Source organism: Bacillus rossius, chromosome 12 (assembly GCF_032445375.1).
Source record: "Bacillus rossius redtenbacheri isolate Brsri chromosome 12, Brsri_v3, whole genome shotgun sequence".
NCBI lineage: Eukaryota > Metazoa > Arthropoda > Insecta > Phasmatodea > Bacillidae > Bacillus > Bacillus rossius.
In genome coordinates this window covers 32,089,483-32,113,702 of record NC_086339.1, presented here as the reverse complement: position 1 = coordinate 32,113,702, position 24,220 = coordinate 32,089,483, and the positions used below count along the sequence as shown (strand labels likewise).

Below are 24,220 nucleotides of genomic sequence, written 5' to 3'. Positions count from 1 at the left end.
TGCTGTAGAAGGATGATCGCTAGAGTCCCGGAAATTTCGCGGATTCGTCTGGCCTCAGGATAGAATTCAAGGTTATATGTGTGCTCGACCCATGTTTACTTTCCCATTGGTTGATTTCTTAGCGAGAACATTTTTATCCTTGTTATTTGGCACTACCTGATTCGCTTACTTCTCTCCTAGCTGGACATCGTTGGCTGACGTTCGCAGAGGGGCGTGTCCAAACAACTGCGGGTCAATCATGAACACAGTGCGAGAGTGTGGAGGTTTGCATTCTAGCTTGCGACTAAATGAATCCGCGAAATTTCCGGGACTCTAATGATCGCGTGTACTGGGTTTTTTTTTACTCCGTTTGGATATGGATTTTTTTGTGTTTTGTTTCCCGAATGTTGGTTTCTGATGTGTGCGGGAATATGTATTGTGTTCACCCGTTGCAATGGCTGTCCAGAGTAAGCGAGAGGGTTTTGATTTCCTTCCAGCAGCCTACATGGAGACTCTGGGGAGAGGAGAGAGTGGATGGCGCTATCTACACGGTGTACCTCAAGAAGGTGCGCTACCACCGACCCACCAAAAGTGCTTCATCAGTGAGTACAAGTTCTTCTGCTCCGTTGCGTGTCACGCCCTCGCATCCTGGCTTTTTCTACCCCCCCTCCCCCCCTCCTTCTCCATCCTTAAACAAAAACGTTGTTTATGTAGACTGCTTATGTTATCTCCCAGTAGTATGTATCTTTATTTTGTTATCACCCTTTTTAATCTCTCCTCGTTTATCACCGTGTCATACGTATCATACTTTTTGTCACCCTGTTTTTGTGTTTCCTACTTTTTATCACCCTATTGCAGTAATTTTTTTTTATCGCTCTGTTGTACGTATCCCGTTTCTTGTAACCATTATGTTCTATTTATTCTGCTTTTTCCGTCACTCTGATGTGTTAACCTGGTTTTTGCAATTCTCAACACACAGAAAATGAACTTTTTTTTACGTGACTAATACATAATTATCAGAAAAACTTTTCGATTATGAGTTCGAACTTATACTAAATCTATTTGTGATTCACAATTTCCATACCATTGAGCGAGCGAGTGAGTGAGTGAGACAGCGAAAACTTTAAATTTGCGATTCTGCGTTCGTTCTAATTCGTTTCGTTTCGCGTATCAGTTCCTGTTTGATTCGGCGTAGTGAATTTTATACTCTTCCTGTGATTCATAATTCCAAACATAACGCCAAGTTTTGATAGTTATTATTTAATATATAGGCTATATAATCAATGCTGTTAACCTAAATAAAGTATCGATATCTCAGTGTGTCGATTCTTTGATGAGTACGATACTGTCTTGTCTTTCGAAACTACTTACGAGCACAGTATCTATATATGACATATCGATATATTTCGTTCGATATTTTTGAGTACGATGCTTTTCTTTTTTAAACTACTTACGAGCACAGTATCGATATATTATCTATCGATATATGACATATCGATATATTTCGTTCCATTCTTTTATGAGTACAATGCTTTTCTTTGGAAACTAATTACGAGCACATTATCGATATATATATAGTTGTATGTATATTGATATATTTCGTTCCATAGTTTTATGAGTACGATGCTTTTCTTTGGAAACTACTTACGAGCACAGTATCCATATATTATCTATCGATATATGACATCGATATATTTCGTTCGATACTTATATGAGTGCGATGCTTTTCTTTGGAAACTACTCATGCATGAGCAGAGTATCGATTGTACAGTTGGGTCGATCCCCGCGCCTCTGCGTGCTTCCGGAAGCGAGGGGTCGAGCGGTCGAGCCGGCGACCCACGGCAGCTGATTGGGGCGACCCGCGCCGGTGGGAATTGGAACTCGGCTGCGAGGAAATGGAAGCACGCCTCCATCGGGGCTGTGCGTGTGTGCGTGTGTGCGTGTGTGCGTGTGTGCGTGTGTGCATGTGTGCATGTGTGCATGTGTGCTCGGCCTCTCCGTACAACCGCGGGCGAACACCGTCGAGGAAGGGGGAAAAAAAATCAACGGAGGAAGCTGTTTGGGTCCGTGCCGTAGATTTTTCCGTGAACACGTCGCGTCGGGCTAAAATCATAACGAGTGTTTGGTACTAATATGCAATTTTATTATCAATCTCTTTATTACAAAGGTCTCTAAATATCTCCATCACCATCATTATTGAGTTGTTTTTTTTTTTTTACAACCATTACTAAAGATTTTTTGCCTTCTTAAAAATTGCAGAGTTACGTTTTCGGCATTACTTATCGCAAACAGAAATATTTTGCTCTGCATCTGCTATATTTTCAAAGTTCCGGCACACATTCATGATTAAAATTTTTTGCACAACCTTTATCGTAATGGTCACTTAATAGTTATTTTAGTGTGTCTCCACAGTAGGGTGAAATATGCAGATTTACACGTGTAGTCTAATTTCTTAATAAGTGTCTAGAATTGTAAAAAAAATATAAATCATCAAACCAAACAATGGGATGTTGGTTTATTGCATTTGATAACATATTTGGTTTTATCTATCATATTTTTTTTCAGACAGTCGGGCAGACACACATAATAATTAAAATTTTGCCTGTTTAATTGTGTCGTGGTCACTCAATATTAAGTCAGGGTTCCCGCAGACAGGAAATATCTGGAAAACGGGGAAAAATTCAGGGGATTTAAAAGGCGTCTCCAAAATCTATAAAACACAGGGGAATTGACAAAATTTTAGTTACTAAAACGTTTTTTTTATGATCCTCGCAGTGATCAAGTAGGATTAGTGATGCTTAATAATACTGTGTTCCCTTTATGTTTTTAAATAGTCTGTGTTTTAATCACGAATTGACAGGTTTGGTTTAATAGCATTGCTGGAATTAACAGTGCAAAGTGTGTTTTATGCGGGAAAAATGTTATGGTCAATTAATGTGTCATTTGTGTTTTAAAATGTGATTCGGTAATTAATTGTAGTTCAATATATATTTTTTGTGTTATTTTGCGAGATTCATTGATAAGACGAGGGAAAATGTATAGTAGTTGGTTACGGAAAAAAAAAGGAAAAAAAATCAGGTAAATCGGCTGACTTTAAGAGTGTATTCTGTGGGTTTATTCAGCTTGTGTAACTCACATAAAAAAAAATAGCTTCTTTAATCTCATCCAACGAAATTTTCGTTAAATTCGGGAATGAGCATTAAAAAAGAAACCTAGCATGGCCGGTGCAGAGCAGGGCCTTAAACCCGTGTCGCCGTGTGCGAGGGCGTGACTCTTGCACACGGCATGATGGGGGTGGGGGGGGGGGGGGGAGGGGGCCGGCCAGATTCCCTCCCGTATCGACCCCGCCCCTAAACGGCCCAAGGGCTTGTGGAGGGCGAGGGGGGTACGTAGTTCGTCGGCGCGCGCTGACGTCACAAAGCGACCGTCAGGCAGGCACTGCCGACCCCCGGGGAGATTAGCCCCGCCTGCTGCAGAGGGCACGACCTGTGTCTCGTGCCGTCTATCCCTCCCGCGTCCTTCTTGTGTTCCGTGCTCAGGGGCCGTGTACTTAGGCTGGGTTCACAATTGAAAAAATAACAGTAACAGTAACAGTAACAGTAGGTCGTGTGCATAGGATATGAACGCCATGTTTCCTAACCTAACGATTCACAATAGCAGAAAGTTGGTTGTGTGCATGGGAGCGAGGTCGTGCGCATAGGAGTGAAATGAATATATTTTATTTCGGTCGCGTACGCATGGCACAACAGCCAATGAGAGAAGAGCAGGGTGTTTTTTTTTTGGCGGGACTAGAAATATGTTTATATTTATTAACCATATAGTGGTAAGAAAATGTCGAGATAATAATAGTATTATCGTTATTTTGAAAGTTAATATGTTTATTTACTAACACTGCTAACAGATGTCGCATAGTTCACGAAATTTCATTGGCTGAAATTAACAGTAAGAATTCAATTGTGAACCGATTTCGCAGTTCGCACAGGTCGTGTGCACAGGTCGTGTGCATGGCTTTCTATGCACTCGCTTAATTTTTTTAATTGTGAACCCAGCCTTACTCTTCGCGGGAAAAAAAAATATCCGGACTAGCCATGCATTAAAACCTTTTGTAGCATTGTCTGTGTTACGTGGTTGGCTGGGTTTATTTCAGTTACACATGTAATGTCAGCACAAGACTACACATATTCAATTTTTGACGTGACAACGTCTAATAAATCGATTAACGCCGGTTGCACGTACGAAAAAGTGTCGCGTTACGCACATTGTCCCGTTACGCACATTGTCCCGTTACGTACATTGTCCCGTTACGCACATTGTCCCGTTACACTCATTGTTCAGTTACACTGTGTTCCGTTACGCTGTCGGCGAGTGCAGTAATAATAGGTTATGTTACAATTGACTAAAAAATTATGGTGATTCATATAATTGATGATAGATATTTGATTACAGTTTATTTATATGAAAACTTGTTCATAATTAAGTATATTTAATCTTTATAGTTAAACGCCAGATTTAAAATTAATTATAAGTCATCTACACGTGAACTGTTTCGTCGACTGTTTATAAAGTGAAGTGAAAAGTTAATGTGGTTTTCATTGCTTATTACAACAATTTCGGCAATAAAGGTTAATTATTCTTGCATTTTGAAAATCTGATTCCTAGTTTAATTTCAAGTATTTATTCTTTTATTATTAAAATTTAAATGATTCAATTTTATTCATAAAAGTATGCAATCATTTCATCAATGTTTTTTTTATGACGTTGTCACGTTAAACTATCGTCCGTAAACCGACTTTACAGACAACCAATTTTTTTTAACTTCCTGACATGTTTACCAATCATTTCTTAAGAGGGCGTTGTGAAACTTTAAGTAGTTTACCAATAATTGGTCATTCAAAGAGTGATTATGTTAGGTAGCCTACATTAAAAATACCGTAAAGTTGTGAAAGTTGTTGGCTAGGTTAGGTTGGCTACATAAAATACTTTATTGTATTTACTAGGCGAGTTTAACGACATTTGAAATACTTTAAAATTGTGTGATCGGTTGGGTAACTACATACTATGAAATAGTGCGAACGGTTGGTTAGTTCAAGTTAGCTACATTTCATATGAATAATTCATAACCAATCCTTCAAACCATTTAAAAGTATTTTGAATGTAGCTAACCTAACCTTACCAGTTGTCGACACAATTTTGAAGTATATTAAATGTTGCTTACCTAAACTAATCAGCCATCCAGACAATTGTTACGAGTAGGGAAACAGGTAAATAAAGGATAATTACCAATTAATTAATTTCACTTTTATTTATCACCTAATATTTACACTAATAATTAAATTACAACAACTTAAATGCCCATCCTTCAATTAATCACATGTTAATTAAGTCCATAAATTACTCTCCCTGCTGGAGCTCGGTTCGACAGAGGCTCTCTCTACTACTCGTCTCTCACCGCGCACTTCAACTCACTGCCTCGCTTTCCTCACTCTTACGCTGCAGTCGTCGGCTCGTCGACCGCTATCGCTCGCCAAGGGCTCACCCACCCTCGCGGGTAGGTCTCTCCGTTCACGCGCCTGCCAAGATACCGACCTGCAGAAGGTCTCGCAGCTCTCCGAGGTGTCGCGTCATCACACAATCCCCGACTTTGACACCCGAAGCTTCCAGAACAGTGGCGTCCCAGTTACGTCGCTTCACTTACACGGGCCTCTGGTAACGTTCCGAACCCTCGAGAGACGCTGGGAATCTCCAGCCTCAGTTTGGGGAGCGCTGGGGAAGAGGTGTAGCGAGACGCCTATGCTAATCGGATTACCATGCAGTGATAATAGAAGTTGGGGTGCTATCTGCAAAATTCCCCCCCCCCCCCCACATAAACATGTTGTTGCATAGGCTTCTAGCCAGCCTCTTCGCTAGCTTACGTAAAACTATTATAACGTATTTTTCTCATGGTATTTGTAATTTTTAACCTAACCTACTTACTAGTTTAAAAAATTTGGAATTTCTATAATTATTTTTGATAGTAAAAGTGGCTCTCCTTCAGAATTACCTTCCAAATGGATAATCATTAAATTATAACCTGTCTGCAAACGCAACTAAACAAGCGAGTGTCGTGTCGCAGTCTGTACTTAAGGGGCCCGCCTCGTCAGGGGTGTGTGTTAGTGAGGCGGGATGATAAGCGCGACGCTCGCTGGTGCTTCCAGCGCGGTATAGCCTCTAAGCGCAAGTCTCTGAACTGGCGCGCATTCGTCTCGTTGTCACAGGATAACTGTGAAATTTGAGCGGTGACCGTAACATTATATGGCGGAGAAATGAAGATAAAGGTGTTATGCAAGCCCCTTAAGTTCTTTCAAGAATCTGTACTGATTGTTTTATGCCTAAAAATTACTCTGAAAACACGCGTTTTAGGCCTTTTAACGCTTCTAAAAATACAGTTTAAAAACTTAATCCGAAATTAAAAGTACTTTTCGGTCCTCAGCGAACTCTTAAATGCTATTCGTAAATAGACCCCACTCAGATATCTTGAGTAGTTATGAAATCGCGTTGTTTTTCCTGAAGCTCTGCACACCGTATGTGTGCCCAGGTAGGCGGGGCCCTTAAAAGAGCGATGATTTCCGCGCGGCTGCAGTGCAAGTCAACAGTGTAGCATTTCACGACACCTTGCCGGGGGGGGGGGGGGATCCGCTGGCCGCGTCGCCAAGGATATCGCTCGCCGCTTTGGCCCGGGCCAGTTGGCACCGAGACCGCGCGGCCGGCCAGGGGCGGCCAGACACTCGGCGCCCTTTCCATCCCCCTCCCCCTCTTCCTCATCACACAGACACACACTCTCTCTCACACAGACACAGGCATACACACTCTCTCTCACAGACACATACACTACCGCAGACACAATCACACACAGAGACAATCACACACACTCATAGACAGACACAAAAACATAGACACACAATAATACACACCGAGATACACACAGGCACACACACGGACACAGACACGGACAGACACACGACCACACACAGACACACGTACACTCCTCTACTGATTTAAAATTATTCCATGGACGTACGACGTTGCTGACTTACACTGGTGGTCAAAGAAAAAATCTAAAGAATCTATATGAATAAAAGTGTAAATGTTCGTCCAAAATTGTAAATCTTCGAAAGTTTTTCACCGATTACTTGGAAATTTTAACACAACGTTGCATTCGAATAACGGCGTGTTTTTATATACTTCATATAATAACTGTAATCGTGGTTTGTCCGTGCGTGCCGCTATAACCCCGCAACCCAGATATAGACATAGAGTGATAAAGGTGTGTGTGTGTGTGTGTGTGTGTGTATAGATGGATTGAGATATATGGATACATAGAGAGCTATAGAGAGATATATGGATACATAGAGAGCTATAGAGAGATATATACAGAGTGATTACAAAAAAAAAAAAAAATGAGGCATTGCAATGTATGCCGGGTATTATATATTATGTCCCCACAAGCATTGTGAGATCAAACATGTTAGAAATAAGTTTTCTTTATTTTCCATTTAACCAGACAAGAGCCACAGCAACGCTTGGCCGGGTACAGCCAGTGGACAATAAAACGGAGAACATTGACTTTTCCAAATAGCGGATAAGAAGTAACATGTCAAGGTTCATATGCTAGAAGTTTGTTTAATAGCTTGAAAGGAACGCGTTAGGAAGAATCGTAAAAAAAAATGTCATCGTGTAGAGAATTAAAAAAAATCGACACATAGTTTTCCGCCTGAGGCAGGGTCGGCATGGATGGAACGTGACTGACACTCACAGGAGCCGGCTGCCCTATTCGAGGGACAGACCTGTTATTCCGGCCAGCCTGGAGAACGTATGAGTTAAGATGAGATTGGGTATGGAGCAGCGACGGAATGAATTTGCTGGTGGAAACGGGAGTACTCCGAGGAAACCCACGGGCCATGAAAACGTCCGCTAAGTTTCTCACTTGCGATCAGTCCCAGTTTGACCCCGCCGGGAATCGACGGAAGATCGAGATAACACATGTGCGAGGAAGTTGACGTTTATCAGCGATACAACAAAACAAACCACTCTCGTCTTGGCTTCACTTATCTACACGGCAGAGGTAGCACTCCCTGGTATTTAGGCTGCGGATGTGGGCATTGTAGGGCCGTGAAAGGGCTTGAATGAGCACTGGCACGTCGGAGGCCGTGACCCAGACTTAGTACAGCCAGACACGTGGTGCCCACTTTGCCGACGAGGGAGCTGGTGGACTGTAAACACCGCGTGGAGAGAGCGCGCAATGTTTACACGGAGCGAGACGCGCCGCCTGCCTCCCGCGTCTAGTTGCCGGCCTGCTTAGAGCCTGCCGCCCGCGTCTAGTTGCCGGCCTGCTTAGAGCCTGCCACCCGCGTCTAGTTGCCGGCCTGCTTAGAGCCTGCAACCCGCGTCTAGTTGCCGGCCTGCTTAGAGCCTGCCGCCCGCGTCTAGTTGCCGGCCTGCTTAGCGCCTGCCGCCCGCGTCTAGTTGCCGGCCTGCTTAGAGCCTGCCGCCCGCGTCTAGTTGCCGGCCTGCTTAGAGCCTGCCGCCCGCGTCTAGTTGCCGGCCTGCTTAGAACCTGCCGCCCGCGTCTAGTTGCCGGCCTGCTTAGCGCCTGCCGCCCGCGACTAGTTGCCGGCCTGCTTAGCGCCTGCCGCCCGCGTCTAGTTGCCGGCCTGCTTAGAGCCTGCCGCCCGCGTCTAGTTGCCGGCCTGCTTAGCGCCTGCCGCCCGCGTCTAGTTGCCGGCCTGCTTAGAGCCTGCCGCCCGCGTCTAGTTGCCGGCCTGCTTAGAGCCTGCCGCCCGCGTCTAGTTGCCGGCCTGCTTAGAGACTGCCGCCCGCGTCTAGTTGCCGGCCTGCTTAGCGCCTGCCGCCCGCGTCTAGTTGCCGGCCTGCTTAGAGCCTGCCGCCCGCGTCTAGTTGCCGGCCAGCTTAGAGACTGCCGCCCGCGTCTAGTTGCCGGCCTGCTTAGCGCCTGCCACCCGCGTCTAGTTGCCGGCATGCTTAGCGACTGCCGCCCGCGTCTAGTTGCCGGCATGCTTAGCGCCTGCCGCCCGCGTCTAGTTGCCGGCCTGCTTAGAGCCTGCCGCCCGCGTCTAGTTGCCGGCCTGCTTAGAGACTGCCGCCCGCGTCTAGTTGCCGGCCTGCTTAGAGACTGCCGCCCGCGTCTAGTTGCCGGCCTGCTTAGAGCCTGCCGCCCGCGTCTAGTTGCCGGCCTGCTTAGAGACTGCCGCCCGCGTCTAGTTGCCGGCCTGCTTAGAGCATGCCGCCCGCGTCTAGTGGCCGGCCTGCTTAGAGCCTGCCGCCCGCGTCTAGTTGCCGGCCTGCTTAGATCCTGCCGCCCGCGTCTAGTTGCCGGCCTGCTTAGAGACTGCCGCCCGCGTCTAGTTGCCGGCCTGCTTAGAGCCTGCCGCCCGCGTCTAGTTGCCGGCCTGCTTAGAGCCTGCCGCCCGCGTCTAGTTGCCGGCCTGCTTAGAGACTGCCGCCCGCGTCTAGTTGCCGGCCTGCTTAGAGCCTGCCGCCCGCGTCTAGTTGCCGGCCTGCTTAGAGACTGCCGCCCGCGTCTAGTTGCCGGCCTGCTTAGAGCCTGCCGCCCGCGTCTAGTTGCCGGCCTGCTTAGAGCCTGCCGCCCGCGTCTAGTTGCCGGCCTGCTTAGAGCCTGCCGCCCGCGTCTAGTTGCCGGCCAGCTTAGAGCCTGCCGCCCGCGTCTTGTTGCCGGCCAGCTTAGAGCCTGCCGCCCGCGTCTAGTTGCCGGCCTGCTTAGAGCCTGCCGCCCGCGTCTTGTTGCCGGCCTGCTTAGAGCCTGCCGCCCGCGTCTTGTTGCCGGCCAGCTTAGAGCCTGCCGCCCGCGTCTAGTTGCCGGCCTGCTTAGAGCCTGCCGCCCGCGTCTAGTTGCCGGCCTGCTTAGAGCCTGCCGCCCGCGTCTAGTTGCCGGCCTGCTTAGAGCCTGCCGCCCGCGTCTAGTTGCCGGCCTGCTTAGCGCCTGCCGCCCGCGTCTAGTTGCCGGCCTGCTTAGCGCCTGCCGCCCGCGTCTAGTTGCCGGCCTGCTTAGCGCCTGCCGCCCGCGTCTAGTTGCCGGCCTGCTTAGAGCCTGCCGCCCGCGTCTAGTTGCCGGCCTGCTTAGCGCCTGCCGCCCGCGTCTAGTTGCCGGCCTGCTTGGAGCCTGCCGCCCGCGTCTAGTTGCCGGCCTGCTTGGAGCCTGCCGCCCGCGTCTAGTTGCCGGCCTGCTTGGAGCCTGCCGCCCGCGTCTAGTTGCCGGCCTGCTTGGAGCCTGCCGCCCGCGTCTAGTTGCCGGCCTGCTTGGAGCCTGCCACCCGCGTCTAGTTGCCGGCCTGCTTGGAGCCTGCCGCCCGCGTCTAGTTGCCGGCCTGCTTAGAGCCTGCCACCCGCGTCTAGTTGCCGGCCTGCTTGGAGCCTGCCGCCCGCGTATAGTTGCCGGCCTGCTCAGAGGTTGTTAAAGGGGAGAGATAGCAGCCGAGTTATGCCCTATTGGTTTCAGCAGTTTTCATCCCTAAACAAGTATTATGTCATGTGATATTTTAAATTGGCCATCGTTAAGCCAGAGAACACACATTAAGAGGCCAGCTTGGATCAGTGAGGCTGGATGGTAAGTGCGTCGCTCGCTGGTGCTTCTAGCGAGGTGTCGCCTCTAAGCGCGAGGCTGGGGACTGGCGCGCAGTCTTCCCGTCGTGCGTTAGTCACCTACGAGATTTCAACCCCAACATTACATGGCGGGGAAATGAAGATAAAGGTGCAATGTAAGTCCCTTGAGTGCTTTGAAGTATTTTCACCGGATATTTCATATCTGAAAATTATTCTGAAAAACACGTTTGTTAGTTCTTTTCGCCTTTCTTAAAATACAGTTTAAACTGAAATATGGGTATAGAATTATTCATCTGCTCCTCTTTAATGTTTCTTCTTAAACAGAATTGCGTGTTTTTTGATGATTAAACACCTTAGCTCTCAGTATACGGCATTTAGTAGGAGTCATTCGTGAAAATGGACCGGAAGTCGATAAACGGACATGTGTAACCAAAATGGCGGAGCATGGGTACTTACCAAAACGTATTGGTGTACCAAACGTAACTTTATGACAGTGAAACTACCCTGGAATATAAACTCAGCATCAAAAAAAAAGTCAGTCTGATTTTTCCCTATAATTCTAGTTTATGCGATTTTATTTTTATTTTTAATTTGTGGTAAGTATAGTTTATAGGTTATTTAAACAAATTTTATTATAAACAAATATTAAAAAAAACGATAAAATTAAGAAATTCACACTTTTTTGAAAAACTGATAATTCTTTTTTTCATCAGGTTTTCTCCTGGTATGGTCTCCTAATAACGGGTATTGCCTAATTCCCACATGCTCCAATCATCCTGTGAAAATTCTTGCGGTATGCGGGTGTGCATTATCCTGCATCAAAATGAACTGTTCCCCAATAACTGGAGCGAATGGGATCGCAGCCTCTATAGGAGCACGCCATCAGTGTACGCTCTGGGCAGTCAGAGCCCCATTATCAATGTAAATCAATTCAGTACGAGCGTGGGAATGCATTCCACCCCAAAGCACAATGATTGCCTTTGGAAAGGCTTGTGACTCGCAATGAGTACATTACACAAAATTCTCCCCTTGCTCGTCTGCACAATACGTCACGACCTTCCGAATGATACAGACCGAAGCGAGGCTTATCTGTGAACTCGCTTGTGCCTTTCCAAAGGCAATCAGATAAGGTTTTGGGGAGGAATAAGTGTGCCGTTACTATGACTATTTCAGTTCACCATATACACTCAGCAGCAAAAAAAAAAAAAAACGGATACTGATTTGTTCCCATAATTCTAGCAAATGCATTTTTTTTTATTTTTGGTAATAATTAGTTGTTTTATAGGTTATTTAAACAAAGTTTATCATAAATAAATAATTGTTATTAAAAATAATGTACAAATAAATTTAAAACACGATATAAACTGATAATACTTAATTTACATCAAGTTTTCTTACAGTTGATGGCCTCCTAATAACGGATATTCTGCCTTATTTCACAGCGAACGGCCCTTATCCTGTCAGGCATAGAATACATTTCATTTTGTACGTTAAATGATAATTCCGGGCTAATTGGTTATCATGTTTATTTAACCACACTCGCGTCATGGTGGCATTATCATATTTCCTGCTAGTAAGTTTCTTTAAAGCAATTAAACAAATTTCAAGCTCTAGTCTTTGTACAGCTACGGTTTGTTTTATCACTAACCGAGGTGACTTTAACTTTAGGCTCACTAATAGTAGACTAATACTTCCATGATTTTAAATAATGATCAGAACTACTTCAAAACTTATAATTGTACTATATGTTTGCAGTTTATCGCCAGGAAAAAAAAATATCTAGAAAATCGCAGCATAAAAAAGAATACATGTTACAATTTGGAAAATACGTTATTTTCACATTCTTTGTTTTCCGTAAAAAGGACGATAACGTATTTCAAATAATTACTTGGACATGCGTGATTGCTGGTTTATACTGGTTGTCATATATGAAAATACTTCGTCTGTGCTGTAATTTTTTTGACGTGATAACGTCTTATAAATCAATGAACGCCGGCTGCACGCTGTCACGTTCCGCCTGAGCCGAGCGTGCAAGAACCGGCCAACCACCATGCGAGAAAATCTTCTATAATATCAAACAGGTTAAGGCGGGCTTTTTAACTAATTGTTCTTGATTATATTTAAACAAATTATTTAAATTAAATTTGCAAAAACTGTAAATAATATTTTAAAATTAAAAAGTGTGCAATTTTTCATCAATGTTTTCTTATGACGTTATCACGTAAAATTATCGTCCGTAAACCGACTTTACAGACAACCCCCTTTTTTTCTAAATAATCTTTTCAATGGGTTTTTCCGCATTGTCTAGGAATTTAACGTGTGATATCAGCTTTATTGGGCTTGTTCTGCTTGTGTTTACGTATTCATCTTTGTTGTCCATTGTTGAATATTTTTATTTTTTTATCTGTGACACAACCAGTGTTAAACCGTCAAATGACGTTAGGCCAAGAAATGATTTTTAATCATTAGTACAATATTGGAATAATCGTTGAAAGAACTGCAACGTGAAGTCGGCACGGCGCGGCGCGGAGAAACCTAACCTCGCTCGAAGGGGTGTCGAGGGGACAGTTGCTACGTGTCACGGGGCCCAGTCAGTGGGTCAAGCCGGGGGTCATTGTGGCGGCAGGCGAGTCGCGGTGGCAATTCCCGAGGACTTAATGGACTGGCTTTAGCTGGAACACGTCTCCTCCTTTGCTCGCTACCACGAAGTCTTTTATGGACCTCACTTCCTTCTTTATGAGCATTTAACATTCTTGTCCGGCGCAACTTTTCTTGATGACTTTCAACTGTCGTAATGCGGTTCTCGCGGACAAGGAAGATCTAGAATAAAGGGGAAAACTATCGGGAATTTTAAAAATGTTTCTTCAGAAACTCCCTCCTTCCCCCATATTTTGTAGTATAACAGTGTCTTAAAACAGGCATTAATTTTAATCAAAATTTTAGTGTGGCGTTATCAATCTGTATCTGATTTTTTTTACTAATAATCATTTTCACGCAATGTATACAAAGCATTTTGCATTAATTCTAAGCACACTAAAATATATTTTCCTCATCAAAATAGTTTAATAATGTAATTTTTTAAAGTTTCGATCATGCAAATATATTAGTTTCAGACTGCCAGAGTGGGAAAATATGACTGCAGGTAGTATATTGCGTAGGAAAAAAAAAACCAGTTCTTCGTGTTATGATGTACATTTGTCTTGTAAAATATCTATTACTTTTTCCCAAATAGACTGATGAAGCAGAGGAAAAAATGTTAGGGTGGACATTGTTGCATATCGCTGAAGTAAAGAGTTTGGGAACTTGTGAAAGTAAGCTACGCGCCTGCGAATTAGGCGTAGTCGCAGTCATTGCCCGTCGGCTCTGGTCTTGTGTACTTTGGATGTCGCCTGCTACCGACGTTTCGGCCCATCGTTTCAGCCGCCATCTTCATGGGCACTAGCAGCTGAGCGGCAAGCAGTCGTCCGTGAAGTGACGCCCGAGGCGCATCTGACTGATGTGCTTCGGTATCGTTGAGAATTTCTGTATTTTCCAGCTCTTATTTACCTGTGATCGAACACCCACATTTTAGAGCGAACAAAAAAAAAAAAAAAATTGGTTGTCTGTAAAGTCGGTTTACGGACGATAGTTTAACGTGACAACGTCATAAAAAAAACATTGATGAAATGATTGCACACTTTTATGAATAAAATGGGATCATTTTTTATTTTGATAATAAAACGAATAAATACTTGAAATTATACTAGTAATCAGATTTTTGAAATGCAAGAATAATAAATTAACCTTTTATTGCCGAAAATTGTTGTTGTAAATGAGCAATGAAAAAAAAAACACGTTAACTTTTCACTTCACTTTGTAAACAGTCGAGTGGAAGAGAGATAGATGCGGCGCAAGCGTACAATCAGCGTAACGGGACATTTTTTCGTGCTTGCAGCCGGAGTTCATCGATTCATCAGACGTTGTCACGTTTAAAAAGAAAAGCGCGGACCTGGTGTGTTGTCTCGCGGCGGCGAGCATGCATGCTGTGATGGGTGCGGGCGCTGCCGCCAGGACTCGGACGACGAGATCTCGCACCTGGAGTGGGAGACGGTGCGCGTGCGCTTCGTCAAGGCGGGCAGCCTGGAGAGGCTGGTGGAGAGCCTGGCCACGGACGACGGCGAGCTCGAGTCCACCTACATCAACGTGTTCCTCACCACGTACCGCACCTTCGCCTCCGCCAAGCAGGTGCTCACGCTGCTGCTGGACAGGTGAGGCTCGCCAGTTCGCCACGTCTCCCAGTGGCGCGGCAGGCGGGTGGCAGGTTACTGAACGCTCCCCCTCCCCACCCTCAACTCTGTTTTAATCCAAGAGGGGGCGCCATTTTCAAGTCCGGTCAGGGGCGCCAGTCACCTTAGCTACGCCCAGTGGCGGATCCAGAGGTTCACCTCGTAGGGGGGGGGGGGGGGGCACTCTAGGATTTCAGATTAGCCAGAGAAAAAAAATGTCTTAAAATTATAAAATTTGTATTTAATCTACTCACACTACACATGACATCCAACCAGCCAGATTTTATGATTCTACAAGAAATTCATTAATTATATTAAAATATTTAATTGGTTTCAGAAACAATCATTTTTGTCGGCAATATTAATGTAGCAGACAACTGGTTTTTCGGGGGGGGGGGGGGGGTCACTTGCCCCTGGTGCATCCCCCCCCCCCCTGGATCCGCCACTGGCTATGCCACTGCCGTCTCCGAGTCCACGAGACATCCCAGCTTCTCAACAATACCCGCTTCCCTAACAGTTGCGTCGTGCGGTCATCGTTCCCGAACATTCACAACCACATCAAGGGTTTTTGAAACACTTTCCGTCTCCGAACACCAGTTATAAGTTTTCATCCGACATCTTTTAATTCGCCACATCCCGTAATCCGGCACCAATATACCCGCTTGCGTTCATAATTTATTTATTTCCGTGTGCATTCCGGTGTTGATCCTTAGCCACCAGTTCGCTCAGAGTTCATCGTTACCGTCAGTTTTCATTTCATTGGAGCGTTTCCTGATTTCTAGCGGTGTTGCATTTTCACATCTTCACATTTCGTATCCCAATCGAAAACCAATTATGTCGTATTTTCAGGCAGTAATGGACGAAAATCGAAATAAATCAATTAAATGTGAGAAGCATCCACAATGTCGCAGTGCTACTAACCTGACATTGAAATCTCGAGTGCTTGTGGTGTTAAAGTCTGATCCAGCGAATTAGTTTGACTACGTATTACACTAAAGGTTCTTTTTAATCCGGAACTTATGTACCACACCCACATCGAATTAGCTAATTTGTGACGTATGATCAAATATTTATACATTTTTAATGGGCATGCCAAAGCTAAATTAATATACAGTACAAAAATATTGAAAACATGTTGTAATAAGATGCTCTTTGGTAAGAAAACACTGAGCGAACTAAAAACGCGGACATAGTCGTGTATTATCTTGTGGTGGTGTGACCATAGAGTTAGGAATTGTCAATGTTTGAACTTTGAATTTTGGCCTGTAACAGTGAAAACTCAAAGACTTTTCTCGTGCTCCTAAACAAAATTAGTATTCGGTTATGTGTCAAAATATTCTAGTATTCTTTAACCTGTTTGTGTTCAAGCAGGCGTGTTTCATAGCCTTTTAACGAGATTTCGAAGAAATAATACATATTGTAGCCGTTACCATGGTGTGAATTACGGAAATTTTTTATATAGCTGCCGTAATTTTTTACAAATCACTTAACAAACAATACATAAAATATAATCATGGAAAATCTCGGTCAAGTTCGTTAATGAGCGATATTTAATCAAAGGAGTAGAAATGACTAAGGTTTTTTGGGGGAAAAAACAAACAAACAGAAAATTTTTTATAACTCCCATAATATGACGAATATCACATTCGTTTGAACTTATTATAACTCATAGAAGTAATACCAAAAACTTTTGTCTGAATACATTTTTGATACGACCAACCATAACCTCAAAGAGGGGAAAAAACAAGAGTTAGAGGACAAAAAAATTCATAACTTCCTTAGTAAGTACACTGTCAAATACGTTCAAATTGTCAGTAAAAAATACACATATTACCTCAATCTTTTGTCTGAAACAACTTCTGATACAACCAACTATTGCAAATATGTATAAAAAAGGGTTAAAATACAAAAATGAATTCATAACTCCCTTAGTAGGTAACCTATCAAATCTGTTCATATATTTTCTAAAGATATCTTATAACTTTTATCTAAAACTTTTTTCTGAAACAATTTTTCATAATACAAACCATTATTGCAAGGTGTTGAAAAAACCTGGGATTGGAATAAGAAAATAAATAAAACTTCCGTACCGTGTAAACTATTGAATCCATTCTTATTTTAGTTTAATTTTCTAAATATTGTCTAAAACTTCTATTAAAATAAATTTTTATCTAACCAACCATTACTGCAAGGGTGGAAATAGCAAGGTTTAATAGTAAAAAAAATACCCTTTTATTATTATATGTATGTATACATATGTATATATACAATAAAATCAGTTATGTTTTATTATTTAAATCCTAAACTTTATCTAAAACCTTTTACTGAAACAATTTTTGATAAACGAATTATTACCATTAAAACAAGTTGAAATTTAAAAATGTAAAACTTTCTTAGTATCAAATTCGTTCAAATTTATTTCAAACCATCTTAATATTATCTTAAACCTTGGTGCTAAGCAAATTTTTATATGCCCATGTTATTAGTGCAACAGATAAAAAAAATAGTGTTTGACGGTCAAAAAAAATTAATAATTACCTTAGTTTGCATAATATGACATTCATTCTAAGCTATTCAATGCTGGATGCATTGATTTAAAAACATTAATAATATTTTTTCTGCATTGAAAATGAGAAAATGTTTAATCAATCATTTTGTAATATTGGAGAACATAAATATGCTATGTACATTAAAATTCCTAAAATGTTCCAGATATTTATAGAAGTTCCCAAAATATTTCCAGAAGAAATAGGGTCTTCGAAATCTGCCTATGCCTATAGGCTATGCCGAAAGGGAATTTTTTTTCACCTACTTAACCACAGGTTTTTTTTTGCAGAAATAAATGTAAGTGATATTGTTAAATTGTTAGATGAAAACAATATAGTCATCATCCTTCATACAGATTTGCAAATTTTTCCAGGTACGAGCAGCTGTCCAACAATAAACTGGACCTTCCAGACTCTGTCATGGAGCAGCACAGAAAGTAAGCTAATCATTTTTCTGTTTTTGGAAACTATGAAATATTTGCTGCAATACATTTTTTTACATGACTAAAATGTCTCTCTGTGTGTATTGGTTTGCACTGAAACTCAGTCTATGTGAATGCATAAATTGGAGCATAAACATGTGAAAAAATACTGACAAGTGTCATGTTCAATAGTTTATGTTTTCACTCACAAATTTCTTGTTTTTTGTGGTATTTTATATATATATAATTTATAATTATATAATTTTTATCATCAGAACCTTATCACACATTTGTTTTGATACCATAATTGACACATTTTGCATAGTTAGCTAAAAAAAAAATATTGTTAAGGTAATCAATTTTTTTAATATGACTGCAAGATGCATATATGTAAACTTCCACAAGTATTATGTACATAAAATAATGTTACAATTTTGTTTTTCATACAAAAAATGTAACTAAGAACTAATGTTTGAAAGTAATTACAAACCAGAAATGTTATTTGAATTTTACTTTCTTTTAATAATTGTGTCTGTAAAATTTGGGTCAAATTTTGTATTGTGGCAGACACTGTTCCAAAGTTAGTAACTAGAAGTTAACTTCTTATTTAAATTTTGCTACTACTCAATGATATGTACAGTTAAATTGAATTCAGGCTAAATAATTTCTTTTTGCAAATATTTATTTCCCTCTACAGTCCATTTGTAAACAAAAATTTTCAAACCATAGCTGCAAAATAAAAATGGGTGTGTTTACTTAATGTATCCACGTTAGAAGATATCATTTGCTTTTTTCTTATATATAAGAAAAAATGTAATCCTTGTCTGGGTGTTAAATGTTTTTCATTAGTTTGATACATGAGCTATTTTTCATTCATTTTAAATTATGCCATGGGATACGCTGTATATCTTGAGTCTGAAGACAACTTGATGAAATGTTCATATGCATTGCATTTCATCCTGTAAAATTTCAATTGCATGGTGTGTGCTCATTATGTTGAATTCTAAAATTCAGCCTTGACCAGGAGCGTACGTAGAATTTCTTTTTGGGGAGGAAAGGAGGTTAGGATAGAACTACTTTGCCTGCTGTTTGCTTTCAAATTGTTCTCTTTTTTGGTAGAGATGATAGATTTTTTAGGATTTCGAGGGATGGGAGGGAGGGAGGGATATATCCTCCCCATTCCCCCACTCCTTACTTCCCTATGGTCAACGTGCCTAAATAAGTATAACTTGAAAAATTTGGTGGTAAGTTTGACTGGGGTATGGTGGTACCAGGTGGAATGGAGTGCAGTGTGTGGACCAATGAGGAGATGGGTGTCTGTTCTGAAGTTGAAGTCAGCTGGTTAGCAATTGGATAGTAAAACAAATTGTGACTGTATAAAAGGATAATATGCTGTAAATTTGTTTAGCAAAAGAACTCGCTTGGAAGAATTGTAATGATGCCATCATGCATTGAAAGAATATTGCTAAAAAACATAATACCAACACATGTGCAAGAAATTAACGTAAAATTTTATTATAACCAAAATTTGTTTTGCAATGCATATGGGAAAGGGGCAGGTAAAGGGTCGTTAATGAAGTGTTAAGTGTTAACGTGGCAAGGTTTGCACACACAAGGGAGTCCCCTTGCTTGTTACCTCCACGGTGTGGGCGATGGCGGGGCAGAGCGGAGTGCTAAGAGCGACCAGTCTGCTGCCCAGGACGCTGGTGCAGGCCCTGTACGTGTGGCTGGACTCGTTCCCCGAGGACTTCCGCGACCCGCCAACGCACCCCGCGCTCCACCGGCTGCTGTACTTCTGCCAGCAGCACCTGCCCGCGTCCGAGCTGGAGGTGAAGGTGCGCCACCGGCTGGACCGCTTCGACCGCGAGGACCAGCTCCTGGGTACGCCCCACGCCCCACGCCCCAGGCCCCACGCCCCACGCCCCACGCCCCACGCCCCACGCCCCACGCCCCAGGCCCCGCGCCCCAGGCCCCACGCCCCAGGTCCCAGGCCCCAGGCCCCACTCCCCACGCCTCATGCCCCAGGCCCCAGGCCCCAGGCCCCAGGCCCCAGGCCCCAGGCCCCACTCCCCACGCCTCATGCCCCAGGCCCCAGGCCCCAGGCCCCAGGCCCCACTCCCCACGCCTCATGCCCCAGGCCCCAGGCCCCAGGCCCCAGGCCCCACTCCCCACGCCTCATGCCCCAGGCCCCAGGCCCCAGGCCCCAGGCCCCAGGCCCCAGGCCCCACTCCCCACGCCTCATGCCCCAGGCCCCAGGCCCCACTCCCCACGCCTCATGCCCCAGGCCCCAGGCCCCAGGCCCCACTCCCCACGCCTCATGCCCCAGGCCCCAGGCCCCAGGCCCCAGGCCCCAGGCCCCAGGCCCCACTCCCCACGCCTCATGCCCCAGGCCCCAGGCCCCAGGCCCCACTCCCCACGCCTCATGCCCCAGGCCCCAGGCCCCAGGCCCCACTCCCCACGCCTCATGCCCCAGGCCCCAGGCCCCAGGCCCCAGGCCCCACTCCCCACGCCTCATGCCCCAGGCCCCAGGCCCCAGGCCCCACTCCCCACGCCTCATGCCCCAGGCCCCAGGCCCCAGGCCCCAGGCCCCAGGCCCCAGGCCCCACTCCCCACGCCTCATGCCCCAGGCCCCAGGCCCCACTCCCCACGCCTCATGCCCCAGGCCCCAGGCCCCAGGCCCCACTCCCCACGCCTCATGCCCCAGGCCCCAGGCCCCAGGCCCCAGGCCCCAGGCCCCAGGCCCCACTCCCCACGCCTCATGCCCCAGGCCCCAGGCCCCAGGCCCCAGGCCCCAGGCCCCACTCCCCACGCCTCATGCCCCAGGCCCCAGGCCCCAGGCCCCACTCCCCACGCCTCATGCCCCAGGCCCCAGGCCCCAGGCCCCAGGCCCCACTCCCCACGCCTCATGCCCCAGGCCCCAGGCCCCAGGCCCCACTCCCCACGCCTCATGCCCCAGGCCCCAGGCCCCAGGCCCCAGGCCCCAGGCCCCACTCCCCACGCCTCATGCCCCAGGCCCCAGGCCCCAGGCCCCAGGCCCCACTCCCCACGCCTCATGCCCCAGGCCCCAGGCCCCAGGCCCCAGGCCCCAGGCCCCACTCCCCACGCCTCATGCCCCAGGCCCCAGGCCCCAGGCCCCAGGCCCCAGGCCCCACTCCCCACGCCTCATGCCCCAGGCCCCAGGCCCCAGGCCCCACTCCCCACGCCTCATGCCCCAGGCCCCAGGCCCCAGGCCCCAGGCCCCACTCCCCACGCCTCATGCCCCAGGCCCCAGGCCCCAGGCCCCACTCCCCACGCCTCATGCCCCAGGCCCCAGGCCCCAGGCCCCAGGCCCCAGGCCCCAGGCCCCACTCCCCACGCCTCATGCCCCAGGCCCCAGGCCCCACTCCCCACGCCTCATGCCCCAGGCCCCAGGCCCCAGGCCCCACTCCCCACGCCTCATGCCCCAGGCCCCAGGCCCCAGGCCCCAGGCCCCACTCCCCACGCCTCATGCCCCAGGCCCCAGGCCCCAGGCCCCAGGCCCCAGGCCCCACTCCCCACGCCTCATGCCCCAGGCCCCAGGCCCCAGGCCCCAGGCCCCACTCCCCACGCCTCATGCCCCAGGCCCCAGGCCCCACTCCCCACGCCTCATGCCCCAGGCCCCAGGCCCCAGGCCCCAGGCCCCAGGCCCCAGGCCCCACTCCCCACGCCTCATGCCCCAGGCCCCAGGCCCCAGGCCCCAGGCCCCACTCCCCACGCCTCATGCCCCAGGCCCCAGGCCCCAGGCCCCACTCCCCACGCCTCATGCCCCAGGCCCCAGGCCCCAGGCCCCAGGCCCCAGGCCCCAGGCCCCACTCCCCACGCCTCATGCCCCAGGCCCCAGGCCCCAGGCCCCAGGCCCCACTCCCCACGCCTCATGCCCCAGGCCCCAGGCCCCAGGCCCCAGGCCCCAGGCCCCAGGCCCCACTCCCCACGCCCCACGCCCCAGGCCCCACGCCCAAGGCCCCACGCCCCAGGCCCCTCGCCCCACGTCCCAGCCCCACGCCCCACGCCCCACTGTTTTCATGTGTGACATCTTGAGGCCCCCCACACATGATCAGTCCAGCTCCCAGTCCAGACTGCTCAGCACGAACTGACACTTTGGATTGATATTAAGGCCCTCTGCACACACGATCAGTCATGTGCTTGCTGTTGAGTAGAACATGGGAGAAACTTTGGATGTTGCAATTGCAGTTGCATTTTATAAGTTAGAAAAGAGAAAAAAAATAGCAACACAAGCAAAGAGTATAAACAAAGATGTCTGCCACGACAATCAGCTGATAGACTGATGGACTAATTTTTTGGACTGACAGTTGGGACTGGCGAGATGCTGTTCCCACACACGGAAGTTCGGACTGAGGGAATGGTATTATAGGTAGGAAAGGTTCTTAATATTATAACAGGTTCCTGTTGTAATAAATGTTTACAATTGTTTTTCCTGTGAAACAATACTTTGAAGTTTTTTTTTTCATTTGCTGTTAATAATATGCGTAAAACTGAAATCTTTAAATAAATAAAAGGATACTTGTTTTGTGCGCCTTATATTTTTTCAATTCAAAAATTCATGTCTGTCATTAGTGCAGAGGCATCAACCTGAAAAACATTTTAAGCAGGAAAAAGGTGACTTCCAAGTGAATGTATTGGAATATAAACATTGATTTGCAGACCTAAAGTAATGTTGGTTGATATGCAGGAAAAAACATTTTGTTTTTATGTTTTATGGCAACCTTTTTAACAATTTTATTTTTTACGTACATTAATTATGCTTATATGAATTTTTAGAGTAGCATTATTGAAATTAAATTTTTTATTGTATTTGAATTAACATTTTCTTGAGAGGCCATGAGTAAGTCAATAAAATTTAGGCAAAGGCATGAGGATTTAGACAAAGATAAAAAATTTTCAGCATATAACAAATCAGAGGAGGAACTCAATAAAGCTATGAGTAAGCCATGGACCAACCATGATATTTGAATGACGAAGGTTTTTTCTTTTAAATTTGGAAGTGTCTAATTTCAAGTTTCTGATTTATCATAGAACATATTACTCTGAAACTATTTTTTTAATATTCTTTTTAACATGTTGCATCAACTTGTATAGAGATGGAGATTATTTTTATTTTTTTTCCGCCTGCTGCAGACTCGTGCATGCTGTACCCCGGCTCGACGCTCCGGATACACGCGGCGACGATGAACGGCAACAGCCCCCAGCACTACGTGTTCCCGGAGGTGCCCCAGAGGCACTTCGCGGAGCAGCTCACGAGGATGGACATGGTCAGCTGCGCTCTTCAGCTTCCACCTGCTTTGACACTAGCTGATGCCCGGCACACACCTGCAGTGCCTCGGTCAATTCTTTTGACGTGACAATGTCTAATAAATCGATGAACGCCGGCTGCACGCACGAAAAAGTGTCCCATTACGCACATTGTCCCGTTACACTGTGTCCCGTTACGCTCATTGTACGCTTGCGCCGCATCTATCTCTCTCCCACTTGATTGGAACAACCATTGATTTGACTGTTTCGGGGCACATTAAACTTGAAACACTCCCATTCGTTTCCTACTTTTCCTATCATCATCCTATCCTCAACACGGATTGGAAGAAGTTAAATAGCAAACATGTGTAAAAGTTATAGTTAAAATAATCTCTTTGTTAAAGTAATAAACATATTTGAATTAATGAGTGCAAATAAAAGTAAATTTATCAATTAAATTGTAGATTTCAATTCACTCCTTCTTTGTATCCATACAAAATAGTGATAATTAATTCAATAAAAATGATTCAATTTTATTCATAAAAGTATGCAATCATTTCATCAATATTTTGTTATGACGTTGTCACGTTAAAGTATCGTCCGTAAACTGACTTTACACAACTAAATTTTTTTTTTTTTTTACAATTTTGTTTGAAGTATGTACACATATACAAATCCCTCTCTATATCTCGATTGCCTTGAAATTTTTGACACAACGTTGCATTCGTATACACGTGCGTTTTTATGTACCGTGGAAAAAATGTAGTTTTAAGGATTTGGAAGGCCTTGCACGCTATTTCAATTATTTCATTTTTATAACAACATCACTTTAATTTATGGGCTATTCCTGTAAATATAGCTTGATACCTCTCTTACATTTTATGTTTCATAAATATTTACAAAGTGGAATCTAATAATTGTAAAAAAAAAAAAGCACATTAAGTGTCTATTTTAGTGATTACTAGAGACCTGCAAAATTCGCGGTTTCGATGGCCTTCAGGATAGACTGCACATACCCCTGTACACTCGGGCAAATAACGCAAGTTCATTGGCTGCCGACTTGTAAAAGTCGTCTCAGCTGGTTTGTCTGTGATTCAATCCTTCTTTGGTTGAGGGTTTATAA

General features: G+C 45.4%; 1 protein-coding gene across 7 annotated transcripts in view; it reads left to right on the top strand.

The window, feature by feature from the left end:
- LOC134537803 (ral guanine nucleotide dissociation stimulator-like 1) overlaps positions 1-24,220 on the top strand; it is a 227,102-nt gene that overhangs the window by 186,458 nt on the left and 16,424 nt on the right. For 3 of the 7 annotated variants that reach the window (XM_063378617.1, XM_063378615.1, XM_063378613.1), the window contains exons 2-6: positions 480-581; positions 14,647-14,843; positions 17,782-17,844; positions 19,517-19,710; positions 22,984-23,117. In XM_063378617.1, coding sequence (XP_063234687.1) covers positions 480-581; positions 14,647-14,843; positions 17,782-17,844; positions 19,517-19,710; positions 22,984-23,117 — 690 coding nt within the window. Of the gene's footprint in view, positions 1-476; positions 582-14,646; positions 14,844-17,781; positions 17,845-19,516; positions 19,711-22,983; positions 23,118-24,220 lie in introns of all 7 variants that reach the window. The other 4 variants (XM_063378618.1, XM_063378614.1, XM_063378616.1 and 1 more) reach the window with 2 other exon arrangements.